Source organism: Plutella xylostella, chromosome 31 (assembly GCF_932276165.1).
Source record: "Plutella xylostella chromosome 31, ilPluXylo3.1, whole genome shotgun sequence".
In the NCBI taxonomy this organism is placed as follows: Eukaryota; Metazoa; Arthropoda; class Insecta; order Lepidoptera; family Plutellidae; genus Plutella; species Plutella xylostella.
In genome coordinates, this window is record NC_064011.1 from 1,629,406 (window position 1) to 1,652,991 (window position 23,586).

Here is a 23,586-nt window from a genome sequence, read left to right on the forward strand (position 1 = left end):
TACGGGGCTTGATTAACGAGCGCTTTTTAACAGGTAAGACAAAAAATTATAACAACATGTATTATAGATACGTATAGATAGAAAATAGGTAAGTATATACAAGTAAGTACTTACTTACTTATTTAATTTTTACTTAACTGCCGAAAGTGGGCTTCGCATTAAAAAGAGATCCCGTGGGAATTCCGGGATGCAAAGTATCATACGTGTTAAGAACAGAATTTGGTAAGTATGCTGTAGGTATATACGCTCATGTATACTTACTTAAGTACCTAAATTTCATGAAAATTTGTTCAGAAACTTGAGTTAGGTAGGTAGATAGAGTACCTTCCTACCTATGTTTACTCGTTATTTGATTCTGCACACCAATAAATATGACTAAAGCGGACACTCCAGACAACTGTTGGGTGTATGAACTAAAAGATTGTTGGGTAGGTATACTGGCGTACCTACTTTATTAAAAGGAATACATCTATATACTTAGTTTAATTAATAAACCTATACTTAACTACTTATGAAATTTAGGGTATGAATTTTTGTGAGGGTGAGAGAGTAGTCTCCCACAGTGATGCAACCAGAGGGTTCCCGGTTCGGTTCCCGACACACGATACGACATGATGCGTCCTTGCGGTTTACCAATAAGTACCTACATTGATTCTCACACAAGAGTCACAAGTTTTGGCTGCGTTCACAGAAAACAAACTGTGAACACTCGGTATGCCTACCTACTAAAAAATCTCTATAGCTAGGTTAAACTTAATTTTCATATCTCGTAAAGTAAAGTAAAAGTAAAATTTAAGTATTTGCGCTGGGGTGGCATACATCTTTTGATAAAAAATACATATTTGAAAAATACCACAGACCTTATAAGTTCCAAAGCTGCAAAATTTCAATTGCTGTTGATTAGAGGTACTTTCTCAAGCAATTTTATCTTATTTATGAGCTTTTATAAAAAAAAAAACGCGCAACTATAATCTATCCTACATTAAAAAATCACACAGTTCATTGGATTTTTTCATCTTTTCCGATCTCAACAAGTTTAAGTAGTTTGCAAGATGCGAAAAAAAAAAACAATAGACATGTTATCTGATATTATTTGGTACAAGATCTTGTATAGATAATCCTATAGTATAGCAGCCTATTGATATACTTGACTGCTCCTTTGTGATTTGAGGAAAAAAAACCATTGTCCTTTGTGCTGAAACGGCGCCTAAGTTTAGAGGGTTCCGTATTATGCTACTTATTCTGTTGTTTATTAAATAAGTTAAGTACTTATATTTTTTTATATTACCTAATGAACTGTGTAGGTTTAAAACAGTTGTGGTGAAGTTTGTAAGAAATAATATAGGCTATAAAATTTTTCAGTTTACATAACTAAGTTCGACCTTAAATCTTCTTTAATCAAACGTGCATTATTCGACTTTAGACATAATACCTCAAAATAGTTAAACAACTTAAATATATATCTTAGAAATGGTTAAGTTTCGGATATTATAGGGTTTAAACGACTGAAAATGCCTTCCTCTATCACCTCCTGAAAGGATCAGGTCTACTTACCAATTACCCTTTATATAGGTATACTTACTTAAATCTGTCACTGCTGATTAGTAATTTAATCATTTGAAAGCTGTTTAATGAAGTTTCTAATGGAGAGCTTAGAAGGTTTGACTAGGGAAAGCTAAAGCTTGCAATCTTAAAGCATCGTTTCTTTCACTGCATTATTCAGCCCTAAAAAGAAGGAACAACCTATTATAAATCTGACAGCAAAAACAAGATGTCTACCGCTAAACGTCAAATAACAAAAGACGTATGGTTCTCCAAATGTGTGTCTATGGTCTCACAAAAGAAGCAAATATGCGTATAATGACCATATTCAATGCATTGGTATGGCACAATGGTTATTTATTTGAAATAGAGGCTTAAGAGAAGGTGATAAAGGCTGCTTTTCTTAGTTCTTAAGTTTATAGACTGGTGGATTTTGGTTCTATCAGAAGCTAGAGGTAGTTAATTGTGCAATTATCGATGCTTGGTGCTTATACACATACAATTATGTAGGTAGTATATACTTTATTATTTATTAAGTTATACATATATTTATGTATTTTATGAAGTTATAATTTATTTTTAATTAACAAATGCCAGTACAATTACACTTTTTATGGTAAGTATGATTTATTTATTTATTAAAAAAGTACTTATCACCGGCAGTCATACTTAACAGAAAATTTTACATAGTTAAGTACTTACCTACTTAATAGTAATAGACCAGATTATAAAAAAAATATTGATATTTTTATAAGATCATTAAGATCTTCTTTTCTGTTATAGGCGACTAAACATCTGACCACCTGCAACCACGTGATCGGTATTTTTAGTCATTAAGTTATCTTATAAAAAAACATACCTGTAGATGTAGAACCTACTTTTTTAAACCGAAGAATAGACCAAATGAGCATGTGCGGCATTTTGGAAGAAGCTTTTGAAAACGCTCGAAAATAACTATTTAAATAGACTCGTTAGAGTCGTTAATTGTTTAAACAACTGTGGTCGGCATTCGTTCATAATTTGTTGAGTTTTGTTTCTTAATTAAGAACTTTTGATTGTTTGGGCGTGGTTTCCCGCCGTAATTCCATAAGGTAAGCGTCCATCTATCGGTATCGTACGTATCGGACCAAACGGATTTTCATAAATGTATGGAGAAACGGCGTCAAAGCCGATGAAGTGGACGCAGTGAGATTTTCTATACAAAGAGTCCTGAATTCGATGTGTCCGTTGCGTCCGATGTCGAAACGTGGACGCTTACCTTTACAAAGCTATTATCTGCTGTACCTCTCTGTCATTCATCATCATCAGCCCGTAATCGCCCACTGCAGGACATAGGCCTCTCGCAAGGAGCCCCACAACACTCTGTCCGCGGCCTTCCTCATAATTTATACTCCCGGCTGTCTATGTGTAAGGCCGTCGGTCCAGCGGACTGGAGGGCGTCCCATGCTACCTTTGTCTGTTCTAAGTATCTATGTAGGTAGTAACTTATACCATATCCCATATTATCAAGCGCTTGCTATTTTCATCCCTCTTTTCAGGCAATTTTCACGTGATTTCAGAGCATAAGTCATGAAAAGTTATTGTGACTCACTAAAATGTTTATTAATACTTAACACTTACATGGCCAATAATAGTTAAGTAGTTATACGCCACCCTACGTTTTGGTAGGATAGAGTTCACTGCAAGGATGTCAGCTGTTTCTGCCGTTGTGTGCTAAAATAGAAGCCTTTTCAGGCCCCTTTGTGTTTCAAAACCGGTACAACCTGCATCCGCCCTCAAACACACCCAACTGATTATTAACTTGAAAAAAATGGCGAATCCATCACCCAACCAATAGGAGGCGTTACCCGTTAACACTTCGGTCAACTCCCATTGGCCGGAGCCATCTCCCGGATTCTCACCGACCAATCAGAGCGCGGAACGGAAGTTCTTCGTTCGAGCAAAACTAGTTCCATTTTCGATGCGAGTCCGCGCGCACGTATTTTCAAATTCCGAACCGAAGCATTTAAGGAAGAGAATAAAAACTTTTTTCGTGTGTCAGCCAGTGTTATTGTGATCGGTTGCCTAATAGTGCTCAGAAGAAGGCATTTCGTGGGGAAATTCAGTGTAAAACAGGCATACGGTTGTTGTAAATTGTTTATTGTGCTGGCTCGTGTATTTTTAGCTTTTACTTGGTGCTGTGTGATGCGAGGCTGGTCTTAATTTAGCGACGCACATGATTGTAAGTATGCTTCTGGATGTCTTCCTTAATTTTAAAATGTCGGCCGTTTAACCGACTTTATAATAGGAATTGGTCATGGATTTGTTGGCATATTGCCGACGTCAGGGCAAAACGTTGTCACTACAACCTAGAATATAGGTAGGTAACTACCTAAGTAGCTGATAAAGCTATCCAGTTGAATGCCTAGGTTCACACCCTCCAAACCAACACAATTTAATAGGTAGAGCTAAGCCACCTTTACTTTAAAATGTAACAAAGTACCTATAGACACAAATAAATACCTTCATTCATAGACTTTGGAATCCTGCAAATGCGATCCAGCAAAATGAGGGTACCCCTCAGATTCGAGATATCAGGCAATAATAGTAGATATTATATAGTTAGTAGTTAGGGTTATTTTAAAGGTTGTCTGGTAGAGATTGCTATAAACAATAAGGCCGCAATTTTGTACCTACTGTTTTTATTTTATTTGGTATGTTTTTCTGTTTTTGTTGCAAATAAAGAGGATTGTATTGTATTGTAATTTTTTTTATGAATTTAGAAGCGTAATGCTTATTACAGTAGCTAGGTTTGCATTATTGATCTGGGACTCGGGGAGTCTATCGCGAAGTCAAAACAAAGTACTTTTTACGAAGTGATTAGGGTCCTATAGTCCTATCACAAAAAGTGAATGACTCGCTTGCGAGTCACCTCTGACTACCCCTTCGGGGATTACAGATTCGCGATAGGGAGCCAGCCTTATGCTTATGATTCCTATGACAGTAGTTAATGTAGTTATACGTTTGCATTATTGATATGTTCTGGTATTATTAATTACAAATTGTACAATAAAAATATACCTACGTTGACAGGAAGGTATTGTATTAATGTATGTTTAATTTATCACTAGGCATTCTCTCCAAACTAAGCGAATACCCCCCTAGGTAAGTAGATTTATGTAGTTACGTAAGTATACTTTTATTTACCTAATTAATGTTTTAGACTCAAAAATCAACTCAGGAATCACTTTATCTCATACAAACTTCCCCCCCCGCCACTTTTTACCCCTTTAGGAATCGAACTTTGGAAAATCGTTTCTTAGCGGATGCTACAAAAAACAATCCCTGAAAGTTTCAGGAGGATACGTTCAATAGCTTAGGCTGGGCGTTGATTAAAGATAAAGATACATACGTTTATTCAACACACATAGAGACAGCAACAACAACAAAAAGAAAAATACAGATTTAAAGAAATACATAATATATATACAAAACAACAAGAACAAAAAAAATAGAAGATGAGACAAAAACAAAAATACAGACAAAATACAATACAATAACACAACGGAGTGTCAAAACGGCACCAGCTCAGCATAAGTTGTGGACAGTAAGGCCACAGCGCTGATTTCCAGCTAGCCTTTGAGTCTCAGTCATTCAGATCGAAGTTTTTTTTATAAATTGGGAAGATTATTTTTGTGTCACTACCTATGTCGATTGTAGATTTATAATCGGCTTTGTGTATGTTGGAAATCGACAACGCTAACTTTGCAATAGGAGCAGTGCAAATTCCAAAAACAAAATATTAGGGCAAAAATAAAATAATTCTTTGTAATTTCTGAAGTAGCGGTACCGTGTAATTGTGAAAACATTTCTTTATATTTACTTCACCATAGAATAGGCATCAGAATCAGCAACTCATGTCACCAACCAAATGAGTTTTGTGGGTGGATTTCAACAAGTCCTAAAAAATCTTCATTTTCGTGGACTTTTTTATCTTTAGGTTTTTTATATTGAAAAAGCGCTTTTATTAAAGTTTTTGTTAATGTTAGTGTTCTTACTTAATGGCTATCAGATAAGTTAAAAACTTAACGAGATACAGATGATCAAAAATTTCGTGCCACGGCGATGACACATGCGTTCACGGAAATGAAATAAGCGTCCACGGCAATGAAAAAAACATCCACGGCAATGAAACTAACGTCCACGGCAATGAAAGAACTGTGCTATGGATATGAAAGAATTAACCCACTGCAATAAAAAAAAAACTGTGAGGGAAACGCAAACTTAGACAGATTATGTATGGTAGAAATATTTGGATAGATATTGAAACGAAAGAAAGAACGACAGTATGTATAAAATAATAAAGAATGTAGTATGGAATTCTTTAAGTAGTATTATGAGGTTCGTATTGCAACTTATAAAAACGAAATGTTTAATTTCACATTAATATCGTTCACAACATATAATTAACCTTACCTAGTATAACATCTATATTTTCATAAAGTATAATATTATACATGTTGCCAGTGATGACCTACGGTGCCGAGACGTGGTCTTTAGGCCTCTTAAATAGGCTCGGAGTCACCCAGCGAGCTATGGAAAGGGCTATGCTCGGAGTATCTCTACGTGATCGAATCAGAAATGAAGAGATCCGTAGAAAAACCAAAGTAACCGACATGGCCTATCGAGTCAAATGGCAGAAATGGCAGTGGGCCGGACACATTGCTCGAAGGACTGATGGTCAGTGGAGCAGAAGAGTCCTCAAGTGGAGACCACGTACCGGCCGCGGGGAAGCACTGGATGCGGGCCGCCTCCGATCGGACAAGGTGGAAATCATTGGGGGAGGCCTATGTTCAGCAGTGGACGTCCTATGGCTGAGATGATGATAATGATGATGATGATGATGATGATGATGATGATGATGATGATAATATTATACAGTATACGAACTGTTAATTTTAAAATATATTATGATGTGACATGATCTGTGCTGAATTACAAATAACCGAACAAACCACCAAAAGCACGAAAACCTAAAGATAGGTGCAGTTAGGTGCACATGTTCGTCAACAGCGAAGTGGGGCGCAGCATGTGCACTTAACCGCTCCTCCTCGCTTTCCTTGTTATCGCACCTATCTTAAGGTTTTGGTGCTAGGGGTTTTGATGGTGTTGTGGATGTTGATGGATTTTACACAGATTACGTGATATGATAGAATATTTTATGAGCTCTATGCTAAATGAAAGTATATTTTAATTGATATAATAATATGAAATGTATTTTATCATCATCAGCCTATAATCATCCACTGCTGGACATATGTCTCTCCCAAGGAGCGCCACAACACTCGGTCCTCAGCCTTCCTAATCCAACTACTACCGGCTACCTGCCTAAGCTTGCACATTTTGACAGCTATGTCGGTAACCTTAGTCCTGTGACGATAATAATACTTATTTTGTGATTGCTATTAATGATAAATTATACATTTTTTTATATACATCGCGATTCCCCCCCCTTTTTATCGAACTGCAAAAAAAGGTAATTTGACAAGTCCTGTAGGTAATTTCAGTGATCGGTATTATTAACTGTATTACAAAAGATGGTAAATATATTTTTATTTGCCTAATCGTACATACCATGGCGATGAAAACATATGTCACGGAAATGAATAACCTGGCCACGGAAATGAATAACCTGGCCACGGAAATGAATAACCAGGCCACGGCAATGAATACATATTATTTTACAAGACATGGCGATGAAATTTTTTTCATTGCCGTGACTTTTTTTTCATTGCCATAGCAAATTTTGGCCACGGAAACCACGGAAATGAAAGCATGGCGATGAAAATCAAGGCATTAAATATAAATAACAAAAAATGTATTTACTATTCGAAGAAACAAACACTTTACAAGATGAATATTTTCAAAATGCTTTCTTTTGAATGCTTACTCAAGAAGACAAACTTAATTTTATAGAAGTTATATCTATCCACGGCGATGAAAGAAAAAATGTCCAGTGACCAAAAACAAATATAATTTTCACTGTAGCGCGAAAACGTGGACACCTGTGTACCTCTTTCCACGTCGAGTAGTTAGGCAACACTTGTAAAAAACGATTAGCGCACCGAGTGGGGGACCCAAGTTCATAGATAAAACAATATCCTTGATCATGTTTAGGTCACGGCGATGAAATGTAGTTCTGGGACACATGAATTTTCACTTACCGTTCGTTATATTCTTTATTTATTTGAATAAATGTATTTCGAAACAATACTTTAACTATTAATGTATCAAATGAAACTAAGTTTAAATCTAAACACTCAATATTTTTTCATCAATGAAGAATAATACAAAACGAGATGACCTGGGGACAAACACGGCAATGAAAGATTTGGAGGTTTAATATTTTTTTGTAAAGTATCCATTAATCCTATTGATACAATATTTAGTGCTTCATATAGATTACTATTCCACATAACCGGAAAAAATATTAGAAAATTAGAACTTTGTTTTTTAGTACCGATTTCATTGATGCCACGCAAATTTTGGCCGCGGGAAATTCACCCTTGTACCTATCTGATGCCTGCGTTCCTTGCTGCATCTTTAAAGGTTTTCCTATTTATGAATTTTATGATATATACTTACAGAGCGTTCATCATCAGCCTTCTATAGCCCACTTTTGGGTACAGATGCTATAAATAGGCCTCCATTTTTGTACGCTATTTTTCGGTCCTGTGCCGCTTTGGTTAAAACTGCTTCCCCGCAACAATAACACCTCGAATTTACTTGATATTACGTTGGTATGTATGTTTATTATTGGTATACAGGGTGTTGCAAAAAGGGCTATAATACTAAGCCGAATTTATTTTCATGAATTTTTTAAACTCGTAGAACAAAAGTTGTTCAGAATGACCTCCTGAGTCACCCCCTTTCGGCTTAGGCTTATACCCTTTTTGCAACACCCTGTAGATGATTTCATGATGGATATATTATTATTATTGGTGTGCACACAGTCAATATGGATAAATTGATAACCCGCGTCTCGCAGAAAAACCAAAAACGACATCGAAATCAACAATCCACTCGCAAGTTGGGCGCCGTCGCTGACCTAAAAGTTATAAATAGGGAACGACTGTGCGTGTGTTTGAAACTAAGAATATTTTTGTCTCCAAATCATTAGGCTGTTTTAAGAGAGTTCCATGTCCTCTGTTAACCCCTGAGTTGTGAAAAAAAAAACGTTGCGTAATCTGTGTTTTTCGGCGGGCGGTATTCGCGCTAAAATTTCATCAGTTTTTTTTTCTTCTAACGCTTGAGTAAGTAAATCTACCTAAGCTTGAACTGAACTCAATTTTTATAATTTAGCCAATCACAGCGCTGCATTCCACATTCAAACTCTGCTTATCTTGACGTTCTCAGCAGTTCAGCTTTGAAACTGAACTTCTAGTCTTGCTACTCCCATGTGTAGGTACACATTAGGGCTATAGATAATTAGATATTCAACGCTTACCTATCTTGAGCCGCCTCCTTCACTTTTGCCCACTATAGCCCTGCTACCGTACCACCACGGACAAAACCATAAGCAGCATTATTACTCTAAGAGCAGCAGCGTCCTGCCCCCTATTACATTGGAACCAGTGGCGGATTAAGGGCATCGGAGGCCCTAAGCACAAAGCCTAAGTAGGCCCCTAATTAAGAACAATTTGTTGCTTGACAAAGAGTGACAAAACAGTTCAATAGCTAAAACGTCCTATAAATTTTCTGTAAAAAAGGATGTAAAACATTTAAAAAAATAATTGCTTGCCTTAAAGGCCTACGACACGCGCAAGTATCACCACAGTTACGAGTAGGGTAAAGGCGGGATAGATGTCCCACCTTTTGAAATATGCTTCTAATTTAAAAAATATTGGTTTTTCATAAATAATCCTTATGAATGTAACTAGTTTAATCCTTTATGTTTAGCTGGGATTTGTCTTTTTGGACCTATAAACTATAGATTTTTCAGATTTTTGCTTTTTGCAGAAGTCCATTGTTGGGGATAGATGCCCTATGGATAGTTGCCCGACCTTGAAAATACTAGCACGGATAGATGCCCTTCATACTGTACAAGTATATTATATTAATAATATTCATATATTTTTTTGGTCTTTATTTTATTTGAAAAAGTATTTTGCAGTTTTTTAAATCTTTTTATGGTCATTGTCATTATGAAGTAAATAACACGATCACTATGAAATTCTAAAAGTATTTGTTCATGTTCTTGATGGAATGGCAAAATTTCAGTATTTTTCATTTATCCCCAGTATTTAAGTCATATAGTTTAGAAAAAATATAAAACACAAAAGTCATAGAACAACGCGCTCACACTCCTTCTTTTCTTTTGTATTTTTGTGGCATATTCTGCTATAATCAGTAAAAAGACCAAAAACTTAGACAAAAGTAAATCCATAAAAAGTGTAAATATCTATACATAAACACTTGAAAAATAAAAATAAAACGCAAAAATATATTAAAATTATATATATATATATTCAAAGCACTTATAATACAATCTGGGTATACGGGATGTATGGAAGAATAGATGCCCCTAGGGGCACCTATACTGTAAAAAATCAGGGCAACTATCCTTTTTGACAGGGATAGATGCCACCGTATTTTATAAAGTAAATAAAAATAAATGAGCCACTATTTATACTTTACATTTAGATCAGAATGTATACTTTATGAAACAATATACTGACGTAATAAAAAATATGACGGAGATAACACATATTTATAAAGTTATACAACAGCAAATATGCACCTTTAATTTTTTTACGCGTTCGTTATGTTCGCCGCGGATATGAATTCACACACGAGCGAAACGCGACGTGACCACTCGACGACGGTGCCTGGCTACCCGAGGTGCGGGTGGCTTGCGGCGTCTAGTTTCTTAATTGCGAAGTTGGGAAGTTAGGTTTTTTAAAAATGGGGCGCCTATTCCACTGGGGCATCTATCCCGCCTTTACCCTACTACTGCGCAGGTACACCGAGCTATCACACGGCACAGTTAAGTACGCGCAAGCCTCATTTTTGTCAAAATCTTCGGCGTGGAAACTGGAAACAATGTTTCCCAATGAGGAGAGGAACCATTTCTTCTACTGGTTATGGTAATTATTTCACTAGAAAAAAGTCTAGTTGCCTGCTATTCCCAAAAATCAAACCGTACACGATCGAAGTGGACAAAAAATGCTGTACCTAAAATTGAAAAAATCATTCACATGTTAAACTACTCAAGGATTTAAGAGAAGACTAATGAATGGCAAAATTATCAAAATTTCAAACATGTCGAAAAATGCGCAAGCCGCGCTTCGGGGTTGGCGCGGTATACAGTTTTACCACCCATTCGCACAGAATTCCATGTACAGTACAAGCCGGTCTGCGCAGGCAAAACTGTGGTAATACTTACGCGTGTGGTAGGCCCTTTACCAACCACACGCACGGTATTCCGTGTCTAAGCCGGCCTGCGCAGGCAAAACTGTGGTAACACTTACGCGTGTGGTAGGCCCTTTACCAACCACACGCACGGTATTCCGTGTCTAAGCCGGCCTGCGCAGGCAAAACTGTGGTGATACCTACTTACTACTACGCGTGAGGCCTTTTAATCAGAGCAAGCTCATTACATCGCACATATTGTGGATGAATTAAATGTAGGTATAAAATGAAACAGCAGCAGAGGATGGGGGCCCCTGGTGGCCCGGGGCCCCAAGCACGTGCTTGTCGTGCTTATAGGTTAATCCGCCACTGATTGGAACTAACAAAACAAAAAACAAAAAACACGCACTCACGCCTTGTACTAATGTACTCCCTTGCGCGGTAGGCAGAGGTGCATTGCTGCACCCACTTTTCGCCAGAGTGTTATGTTAGTCCCAATGTTATAGGGGGCGGGCCTATTGCCATTTTACGGGCACATCCAAGACCCGAGAACAAATATCTGTGTTTAAACAAATATCTGCCCCAGCCGGGAATCGAACCCGGGACCATCGGCTCAGTAGTCAGGGTCACTAACCACTACGCCATTCGGTCGTCTTTATAAATAGAATTAAATACTTAAGTAGGATAGGTAGGTAGGCCCGTGCATTTTAGTCATAAAATATTATAAAGTTTAAATCTCTCTAACACAAAGCTCGAAAATTAAAAACCAACATTAAAACGAATTTAGTAGCGTCCAAATCTCAAAACATTACCCGGTCATATCATTTTAAATTAATAGTGATGTGATTTGTACCATTTATCGTTCCGATGTAAAATGTCGATAAATCGTATGTTTTACAGCTGGTGTCGTTTGATAAGGATCGGGGATGCCATCATGCCACGTGGGGTGTAGTGTTGGGACGCGATTATTGTTTTGTTTTGTCGATATCGATGCAGTTGTTATTTTGTAATTGATGAGGGTGTATGTGTATGTTCTGTATAGTTTGGTAGTATGATGGTTAAATAGTACCTACCCGTGTATATAGGTTTTGAGGTAAGAACTTAAGTACTTACTCCTAATAAGTACTCAGTTAAAAACGAATGATATTATTTTGTAACTATTGTGAGGAAACAAAGAGGAAGAGTAATAAGTAAGCTTTTAAAATTTCCAATGAGTAGGTACGTATTTAGAATAGAACAAGAGGCTTTTCAATAATTTGATAATGGCATATACTTAGTTACATGAATGTTAAAAGTACCAAGTATGTATTTACTGTTATTAAAAAAGTACAAGAACTACAAATAAAAATAAATATTTTTTGTCTTGTTTAATGAACTTCCCAGTTGGGCAATTTATAACATTTCAGAAGCATGTTTCTTTTATAGGTAAGTAATATTATAATAAGTAAGCATTCCTAAAAACAATTACGTTATCGATAAAACCCAACACTAGAGCGCTCGTCAACTCCATACATCAGCGAGGCCCCCCTTGAGATCGTGTCGATGATAAACAACACTAACATTTAACATTAAACCCTACCTCTGTCTCGTTCACACATCGATTACAAGCAATAGAGGGAGGGAGACGGTTGCTTTTACTAATTGTTTTCGAATTTTTTGAGGATTTTTGTGGCAGTGTTCGGAATTTAAATTTGGAAGGTATTTTTTGGTGTTTTATTTTTTAGCGATGAAAACAAAGAGGTGATGATTCAGAAGATATTATGAAAGCTTATCGTAGGTAAACTATATATTCATGTGTCATTTATTCTATAGCATTTTTTTTCTGTAGGCCTGGGTAGTTAGTCTACAGAAGTAGTATATAAATTAATTTAACTTCTCTATGATATTATGACAAAAAGTAGGTAGGTACTAATGCCTGACGGTGAGATATATTTTTTTTTACAAGAGTCGAGTTATGTGCTATTTGATTTGTTTAATTTTACAGTTAAGCTCTATAAAACAATATACCAAATAAATATTTTTACAACTAAGGTGAAGGTGAAGAGAACAAAGTGTGTAATATAAATACCTGTAGGTACTTACTTATAGTAAAAATATAGAGAACAACATCTCCAATTTGTTTTAAAAAAGTTAAAAATAATAATCTTGATGACATTCCAACACGCGGCGTCGGGAAATTTCTCATTCTGTAGTAAAACAGTTTGAAATATTGAGTTTTACGTTCACGTATAGTGCCACAAACTTATCTGTTCCGGTGAGAGCGAACTAAATTGGTCCATATAATCTATGTCAATATGAAATTCATTTAGTAAGTAATGAGGTATGGACCAATTTAGTTCGCTCTCACCGGAACAGATAAGTTTGTGGCACTATACTTAGATTTTTTTTATATTTTTATATTTTTTACGGTATTTATGTGGAATTTCACCAAACGCTAAACGTATTTAGTCGCCCGTAAATCGTCTGTCAGTTAGTACAAAATGTAGTTAAAATTTGATTTAAATACAAAATAATTTAAATATGTGACTTTAAACCTAACCTTTATGACTGTAGGTCTATTTTTAACTAATCACCGTTTCTCTTGTTTCAGATAATAACTGCGGCGGCGCCAAATACAGCAACTTTTCGTCTACAATGAGAAAAAGACGAAAAACCGAAAGCCATATTTGTTTTCAAAACAAATTCACAAATAAAATAACGTTCAAATTAAATAAAAGTGTTGACTGTGAAACCAGATAGAGACTGGCAGTATATGAAATTCGGATAAAAACTAAAACTTTCAAACCTTCCCACCGTATAACCCGAAAAACAACTTACTCCGCTTAGTAAACAAACTCGGTTTTGTGCTTTTGGAAACCAAACATCAAATAATCGGTTTGTGTAAACGCTTCGGGGCCTGCCGCCTCCTGTGTACCTTTAAAGCCTTTAAAGTGCATTTCAAAAACAAATCAGTGAACGCATTAAAATACCTACTAACAAAACAAACTTAAATAAACCAAATTAATTTCAAATCTCACGCAACGCGCGCTAAACAAAATATTTTTTTAATCTTACGCAACGCGGTTTTAGGCCTAAAGTGACGTTTGCGGTATCGCGGCGTTGGCGCGAAAATAGTTGTCTGTGAATCTGTCAAAGTGGCCGGGGACGAGAACTTGGAAATGCTGGGGGGGCCCGAGTGGGGCCAGCGGGAGGCCAGCCCCCCCAAAGATGCCCCCCTGCCGAGCTTCGGCTTCACACAGGAGCAAGTGGCGTGCGTATGCGAGGTAAGCCATTTCATGCCGTTATCGTTTTAAAATCATTCGGATTTCCATAGTGTAGTAAGTTGAGGATTTTATCGTTTGATTTTTGAAAAGAGAACGTAAGTACTAAACACGGTTTATTCTTTCTTTCTTTCTAATAAACAATACAAGTAGGAAGTAATAATTTAATTATAACTCTTTTAACTACTTAACTACAGTGACTATATATAGGTACCTACCTACTCACTAAACTTTTAAACGTTTAACACTAACTACATGTTATGAATAATTATTCTGGGGGTAGATACTTTAGGGAACCCCGTACTCTCATTGGTTAAATGGAATGGGCACGCCCACCGACACCGGATATCCGGTTAGTAACGCTCCCCGTTGCCAAGGTTACCGGAGGGATGAATACAGGCTGTATGTGTGTGACGCAATCGATGAAGAGTAAATAAACGATACTGGCTGGCGATAAAAAAAACATCCATGAAATAACGGATTAAAATATGATCGTATCGAAGGAGGAATGTGTCAATTAATGATTATGATTTGTGTGGCGTAAAATGCACAATGAATAAAAATTTAAATTTTGAACTTTGCAGTCAAAACTATTAGGCCGTGTCCCCAGTAGGCAAACTGTTAGCGACCGACTGAGTTTACGGCGTATTATACATTTAGTACGCTCTTCCATACCTATATTTGAAATGAAGTGTCCACAGTCTGCTAGTTTAGTACGCAGTTTGCAGCGTTACGCGCGCTGACTATTTCAGTATCTCAACGCTAACAGTTTTCCTAGTGCCTACACTACACGGCCTTAGATTATAAAACGTTACTTATTTATAAATTTAAGAGTAAAGTCCCGTAAAAACTAATCTAGGTACTTTAACTCTAAAGCTTACTAACTGAATGGCCAATAATTTACTTCTGGTAACCATTCACAAAAAAAAACTCAAAATTAGCATAGCACCCAAATAACCAGAAACTCACATGTTATTTATCTTGATCTCATCTCATCTATCCTTAGAATAATAAAATCCCCACGTTTGTATTCTATTCCGTGCTCAGAGTATTCCTGACTCCATTGCCAATGAAAACTGACAATAACTTACCAACTGAAAAGGATCAACATAAATCAAAAGAGACAGATACTGCTAACAAACTGAAGCCTAGAACCAAAAGGAGCAGACTGTGCAACTTTATAACAACACTTATGCTAACACTTATGATATTCCCGACGGGTAATGCACAAACATCAGCGAAATACCAAGTTACGCCATTTGAAGCTAATCGACCAATGTACTTTGATGAAATAGCCAAGGTTCAAGTCATACACGACGAATGGATTGTACTGGTGTACTACAACTTAACAAATTACTGGCAAACTACGGAAAAGGTTCAGCGGTTTGTAGATCACTTAAGCAAGCAGTGTGGAAGATTAGAAGTCGGGTACTGTAGTCAAGTGACAGATCATTTGCAACATGAAATAAAAATGATATCAGAAAACAACATGATGTTATTAACTGACCACTCATCAAGAAAGAAACGAGGCTACATAAACGGCGTAGGAAGTCTCGCACGAACCTTATTTGGCGTACTAGATCAAAACTTTGCCGATAAGTACGCAGAAGACATACAAAAGCTGCAAATGAACGATGACTACCAAGTAGAATTCATGAGGAATCAAACACTTATAATTGAAGCGGAGAATTCACTTATCAAGAGCCATGAGAAGTTTATCAACAGCCAATTCCAAACCATCAATAAATACATAAATGAAACTGAATCGGATTTTTCAAAGATTGAAAACCGATTACTTCAACTAGCAGTAATGAATGAGTTAAATGCTGAATCACTGACGGCGAACTTATTAATAGCAGACTTGAAACAACAGCAAGAAATGCTTACCAACGCACTTACTGACGTACTCCGAGGACACTTGGATATGAGACTGTTTACACCCAGTCAGCTGATTGATCAACTGAGTCATATTTCATCCACATTACAGAAAAGACTCTCCTTTCCGGTCAAAGACCTACGGAAAGACATAAACAACCTTTACAAGTTGATCTACGTCAAAGCGAGAATAACAAACTACATGCTATTTGAACTGCACATACCACTAATAAGCGATGACGAATATGTCTTATATCGCACTATACCGGTACCAATGAAAATTGGACAGAGTCAACTAACGATAAGGCGGTCCATGGATTACATCGCTACTAATTTTGTGAAAAACACTTACATAGCCATGGATGAATTAGAAGTGCAGCAATGTATAACAACAGACGATAACAATATATTATGTCACGCGCGGCACCCAATATACAACTTATACAATAAAGCGGCTCCGTGCGAAGCTAAATTGTTAAGTCAGGGAAATGCCTTACAATGCAACTACACTCAAGACACATGTTCGGAAAAATGGATCAAATTGCACAAACCGAATCACTGGATATTTGTTTGTTGTGATTCATATTTACTACGCATAATGTGCGGGGGTCAGGTGAAAACCAGTACAACATTGAATAACACCGGAATGATTGTGATTGGACAGGATTGCGTAATGCAGAAGGAGGATGAAATTATTTACGCATACAACACCTATGGAAACAATAGAGTGGATGTAGATACCGGGATACAAGTTCCTACTATAGACTCTACTAACAACCTGGTCACCGTCAATTTGAAGCATGTGGATAAAAACTTACAAATACTAAATTTGACTGAGAATCATCGTGAACTTGAGGAGCGAATTCTAGAGCAGAAGCAGCACGAGGTGACATTGAACTCGATATCCGTGCATGAGATAGGCAACTACGCGGTGTCGTCAATACTACTGGTGATAGCAGCCACAGCCGGATGCTGGTGGTGGATGCGAGCGCGCTGCGGCAGGAGGCCGGCGGCACGCGGCGGCGGCGGCGGCGCGGGTCGACACACTCACTCCAACCAAGGAATGGAGTTACAGGAGATTATGCACCAGAGAGCTATTCCTATTGAGTCGCAGAAGCAAGCGAACTCAAAAGGATTTAATTTTGACTTTTAGTTTTGATTATTTTACTTAATTTTTTGCTATGTAAACTGATATGGTTCAGAGTTTTATTGTTAATTTTGTAATTAGCTAGGTGATATAATAACTTAACTTATATACACTTACTTACTAGAGATTTTTAAAACTTAAGGTACTTTAATTTTTTTTTCCTTTTTTGTGCCCTTGGGAGCATGTACAGGCTACAGCCTTTTCACATACCTAGAGTTATGTTGTCTTACGCAGCAGTTTACTTAACCTAGATCTTACATAGTTAGATCAGTCGTCACTTACAACTGAACCATTACAGTCCATCTTTCTGTAATACTTATTTAATATATTTTGTGAACTAAACTCCTCACTGACTTTACTGATTGGAGTCGACGGGTACCTCGCATCGGCCCCTACACAGCTGTCATATTTGCACTTTTTTTGCGCTATATTTGCAAAGGATTGCACCCACATGTAGCTTAGGACGTCCGGTAGATTTTTTATTTCTTTTTGGGGCCTAAATCAATAAACGCTATTCAACCTCTGTGGAGTTGGTGATTCTTATCGGTTTACTTTTTTTTTCGTTTCGCCGCAGCCAGTGCGTGAAGCGTAAATTTAAGGATTTTATTGTTCCAATTTTAAAGTTGATTGAGTACTTTTTAATCCTAGCTGTTTGGGATTTTTTTAACACACAAGGGTCGTTATGAGCTTGAATTGTTTTTATTTATAGAATCAATGAGAAAATGCATGTTGCATCGTAGATACCTACCTAGATATTATTAGTTATAACCAAGAAAACAGATTTCTGGGATACTAAAGTTGCAAAGTTTTAAACTGCATCGGCACTACCTACGTAACTAGCGATAGATCATTTATTACCATGATGATTTAGGTCTTAGCATGATTGATTTACTGTCCAAGAAATAAAGTCCTATTGTTTATAAAAATTCTGTCACCGTAATATCCGCGTATTTTTTCAACATGATAAAAACAATACCATAGGGATTCTTCTGTTCAACTTGAAGATGAAACAAACAAACATACGAAATTGCCGATTCAACCCCCTAATGCAGGGTATCGCTTACCGCACCTAAGTAATTGTGACGAAGTGAGGGGCGGTCGCCACGGGGGGTTATTACCTCAGAATAATAACCAAAACGGTGTGTGATAATGAAAAAAAAACTCCACCTATCGCGAACTGTGAATTAGACACTATAAAGTATACTTCGTAAATGTTATTTCGTTTGGACTTCGCGATAGGGCCCCAGAAAATAAATTAATCTAATTTAATAATTAATGTAAACAAATGGACATCGAGATAATATTAAATAATGCTTTCAAACGGAAGTTGTTGAAAATTATATTTAATGAGCGCTCTTCAACGAAGCAAGCTTTTAATAAGTCACATCATTATTAATGTCCTCCTAGCCGAATTTCGACCACGGCGGCCAATCTCAACTGAGATCAGCCATCTACGCAGGAGTAGATTATAGTGCCCAAGTGTGTGCGCAGTACACAGGAGCACTCTCTGTTCCATCACTCTCATAGCCCAATGGGACGGATTGACCGACACGACTGGAGAGAGCTAGGCGCAGGACCGACTGCTTTACATGCCCATCCGACAGCATGGATCGTTTCACTGTTTCGGACATCAGGTGATCAGCCTTCTATGTCCTAACCAAACTTAGAACCACAATTTAGAAACTCAAATTGATGGTCCCACCCAGGAATCGAACCCGGGACCTCTGGGTCATGAAGCGAAGCTTCTACCACTAGACCACAGAGGCAGTTACATCATTATTATCATGGAAACAAAATGGAATCAATGTAGGTAATAGGAATTGAATAGGAACCAAATGTTATTGATACTAACAGAATAATTTTAATTTACAATACAATACAAAACACTTTATTTGCACCAAGAACAAAAATTACAAAAAACAAAACATAAAAATAAAACAGTACAAAGAGGAGGCCTTATTGCTTATAGCAATCTCTACCAGACAACCTTTGGATGGAAGAGAGTAAGTCTATATGATTGTGAGGTAGTTGTGGTGCAAGTATATACATAAAAATAATTTATTACCTACTTATCACTTTTGATATCAGTAAGTAATTTGACTGAAATGATTATTTTCCCTTTCAAGACGTGTCTTTTTCATAAATTATTGTCATCATTATTTTGTCCATATTTATTTATTTATTTCACTCTTTATTGTACAAATATTACGAATAAAAGTACAAAGGGTGGACTTAATGCTCAAAGCCTTTTATTATAGTACAAATAGGTTTGCATGTTTATTTAGCAAGGGGTGCGTATTGCGACGTATAAAAACGAAATGTATAATTTCACATTAAGGGTCGGCAATAGGCAATCGAGGGTTGGCATTGTCATAGAATTATGTAGTAAATGATGCTCTACAGCCTTGAAAAAAATCACACAGGTAGCCGAAGAGTCTAGCTAGGTGCTGAATCATTCGAATTTAAGTAAATGCTTATGGATAACTGTAAATTAATTACGAAAAACCAGTAAATCACACTCCCGTATTGTAACAACTGTGTCGTAATTATCAAGAATTTTCATATGATTCTTATCAAATTATAAGGATAAATGCTTGGACTAGGCGCTAAATACCTTGTTTTTTAATAAACACACACCTATTTTGTGTAAATTAATCCCAAACTTGAGCAAGTTTTTTCCCTCAAATCCTCATACAAATATCTATGGCGGCTTTCTGTGTTATAAAATCATAAACACAAGCGACGTTTGACTCAGTCCAGGGGGGAGTCAGTGCCTTAATGGCTGAACTTTTAGTAGAAGGTAGTGCCATCTCTTTATATTACTCTTACTACCAAAAAAGATGTAAGATGGCGTTATCAACAAGACCATAGAACAATAACAAGACACATAGATAAGTAGTATTTGAATGTTAACATTGTCATGATCTATGGCTTTTATGAAGAAATTGCGTGTCAGTGTCAGTTCAGTTGTCTTACAATGTCTCGCAAATAACATTTTTGTAATAAAAGCCTTTACTCTCGGTATATCGTTATTTATAAATTTTATATACCTACAAATAAAAATAAACATGGTGTGTCAAGAAAAAGCATCTTTATCCGCAAAAAGTGTTTTTATGAAATTCTTGTGACCTGACAGATTCCATATGGATCCAGGTTCCATGTGGTTCCACGGGAACCGAGCTGAAATGGCGGCACTGGCAAAGAGCGATCGACATCTTCATATCCGCTGAAGATTAAAATACTATGTGTACCAAACTGATAAATGTCGTCAAAGATTTGCCTCGCGAGGATAAATGATGCACTATTGGACGAAATGACTTTATCACCACAAGTGACAAGATTTGCTTCTCTTGGGAAACATAAACTAGCAAAACATGAATTGGTTTTCATGGTGAAAGGAATACACACACCCACTCGCATATTATTTTAAAAGTGACATGAACAAAACTGAACTGAAACATTGTTATATGCGAGGTAATAAAGAATTATATAATAATTTGTTTTTTATTTATTGTTGCATGTAGGTAGGTACATAAATAGATTGAACTTAAATTTAGCTGATAAATGTAATAACTGTTGTGTGGTGTATGTACGTTAAGGCAAATATGTCTTATATCTTTATAGATTGAAGTTAATAGCCGGATCCCCACCAGACGATCCAACGCGATCCGATCGCGCGATCCAAGGAATCTTACATACTAAACTTCTTGGATCGGGCGATCGGATCGCATTGGATCGTTTGGTGGAGATCCGGCTATTAACTTGTGATAACAATATCTATATATACAGGGTGTCCCAACAGGGCACCCTGTATGTATGTACAATGAGGTTGAGCAATATAAAGAGATGGCGTGGTAGGCTTAGTATGACGTATAGAGTATGACAAAAAACTCCTCCAGATGGCACTCTTTACACAATTGTTTATTTTTTCTCTATGACTCAGTCGGCCGGTGGCCTCCAAAGAAGGGTCACGTCGGTTTAGGCGGCACTGACAGCTCGCGATCTAATTGTGTACAGACACAAAATCACTGCACATTGGTTGTCATTGCACTTTTTCAACTTTTATGACACCAACATAATTTGATTTGAAATTGAGGAAGCATAATTCTTATACTATATTCAATAAATTAAATGATAATTTTTTTTATTAGTTAAGTCCATGGTACTTCTTCATTAAATTATAATTATTAATGCCTAACTAAAACTAACTAATATCAAATTAAAATTAAACTAAAAAGAAGATGCTGGCCAGATCGCTGCCACTGTCGGGTAGGGTACCCAAGACGCTGGCCGCGTTACCCCGCTATATAGCGATGCTTAGCCTTTGTGATAGGTAAGTGCCAGCCCTAGGGTCCCTTGAGACTTCTATTAGTCTGCTGCTGATGTCTTTAAAAAGCTGACGTGCCTCCGGTCCTCACGGCCCTGGGATGAGGAGCAGGAATATAGTGAATGGATCTAAGTGATGACAATACGTAGGAAGATTAGGTTAGGATTCAAAAACACAGTCTCATGGTGCTGGTTGAGGCATGGTCTCGTGAGGATCTGATGAGGGCAGTAACACGGAGGTGACTGAATTTTATATCAAAGATTTAATAGCTAAAAGCATCGAGTTTGGGCGCGGTGGTAGCTCAGTCGGGTAAGCGCCCGCTTCTCACGCAAGAGATGCGGGTTCGAATCACGGCGCTGACATGTACCAATGAGTTCTTTTAACTTAAGTACAATGTATACCATCGCTCTAACGGTGAAAGAAAACATCGTGAGGAAACCTGCATATCTAGATTTAGCACATCTAGATATGTGAACCCACCAACCCGCAGTGGACCAGCGTGGTGGGAAATGGTTCAAGCTTAGGAAGGCAGTTTAGACCTTGGGGATATGAGTGCAGGTACTTACACCCCCACAGAGAATAGAATAGAATCGAGTTTAGGCCATTAAGTATGTTTTTCAAAGAGAGAGAGAAAGATATTTTAGGTTTCCTCTGGATTAGTTAGGTTTACTGGGTTTACTAAATTAATTCGTAACGTAAAATTGTCAATGACGGAATTTCTTCTATAGACAGTAGCCACAAATAAAAACAACGATATATGGCGTGATTCGCAAAAGTACCTATCTAGTCAACCTGCCACGGGGTGACTTCGGTGGGTAACTCAGAATAATACTAATTATATGTTATTGCATCAATAATAAAAAAATCAAGAAAATATTCAAAGTTTCCATCCTCGCTTTTCACGCACACAAATCACAAACTCATGCCTTGTTCTAGGAGCAGGGTCTACCCTGGTGCATTTCCATGACCACTTTTCATTAGCGTCCCACCGGTTTCGATGCTCAGCGGAATAGCACCATTAACCATTATTATTCAGAGATATCATCACTTCTTATTCTGAGTTACCCAACATAAAATCACGCCATCTATTGAAATCATTTTTTAAATTAGGATTTGTCTATGGTGTGGTCCCCAAATTTAAGGGTAAAAGCCAAATAATTATATTTTAACCTTTTTTTTATACCTATTATATTAAAAGACCTATTCAACGATACCCTACCTACACCATCAAAATAACCGGCCCCAAGCCCCAATTTACTTGTATGGGAGAGGGAGTACCCCAATTTTTTTTGGGTACTCCTCATATCTATGCGAAATATCAGCTTGATATCTTTACCCGTTTCTGAGAAAAAGGGCAGTGACAGACAGTCAGTCAGACAGACGGACAACAAAGAGATCTTATAACGGTTGCTTTTTTCCTTTTGAGGTACGAAACTCTAAAAATATGAAAAAATATTATTCTGCCACCAAAAAATATACTTACAAACATAACATACATACAATCAAAAAACATTACTCTCCTCCTTCGGCAGTCGGGTTAAAACAAGTGAGACTGATTCTGAACTTTTGTTCTACGAGTTTTAAAAATTAACCAAAAAAAACCTTTATCATAGAAACTTTGTTGACACGTGACTTTTTACCATGGAAAACGAATTTTTATTTTCGCGTTTTTGCAAAACTCGTAGAACTAAAGTTGTTCAGAATGACCCCTTGAGTCATCCCCTTTCGGCTTAGTATACCCTTAGTATAACTTATTATCTACACTTTAATACCTGTAGTTACCTTTCTACAAGTAAATACCACATTTGTTTAGAAATCTAATCGGGTTCCGAGTATGGAGAAAAGTGGCACCCCTATTAATTTCTACTCTTTCCTGGTGCTTACCAGTGTAATTAAAAATTAAACTTACCCTCGAATCACTACTTGAAAATAATTGTCAATAAAGTTGGCGAGTAAAAGTTTATCGACCCACTGTGCAAACTTACATGTGTGCGTGTCACTGCGTGTGCTGTGTGAAGAGCATTGAAAACCCAAAATTGGCGCGG

General features: G+C 37.0%; 1 protein-coding gene across 1 annotated transcript in view; it reads left to right on the top strand.

The window, feature by feature from the left end:
* Window positions 1-3,492: 3,492 nt before the first annotated feature.
* The window catches only part of LOC105395460 (homeobox protein SIX2), a 33,146-nt gene continuing 13,052 nt past the window's right edge, over window positions 3,493-23,586 (top strand). The window contains exons 1-2 of the mRNA XM_038114463.2: window positions 3,493-3,763; window positions 13,523-14,195. Of these exons, the coding sequence (XP_037970391.1) occupies window positions 14,091-14,195 (105 nt within the window). The 5' untranslated portion in view covers window positions 3,493-3,763; window positions 13,523-14,090. The remainder of the gene's footprint in view (window positions 3,764-13,522; window positions 14,196-23,586) is intronic.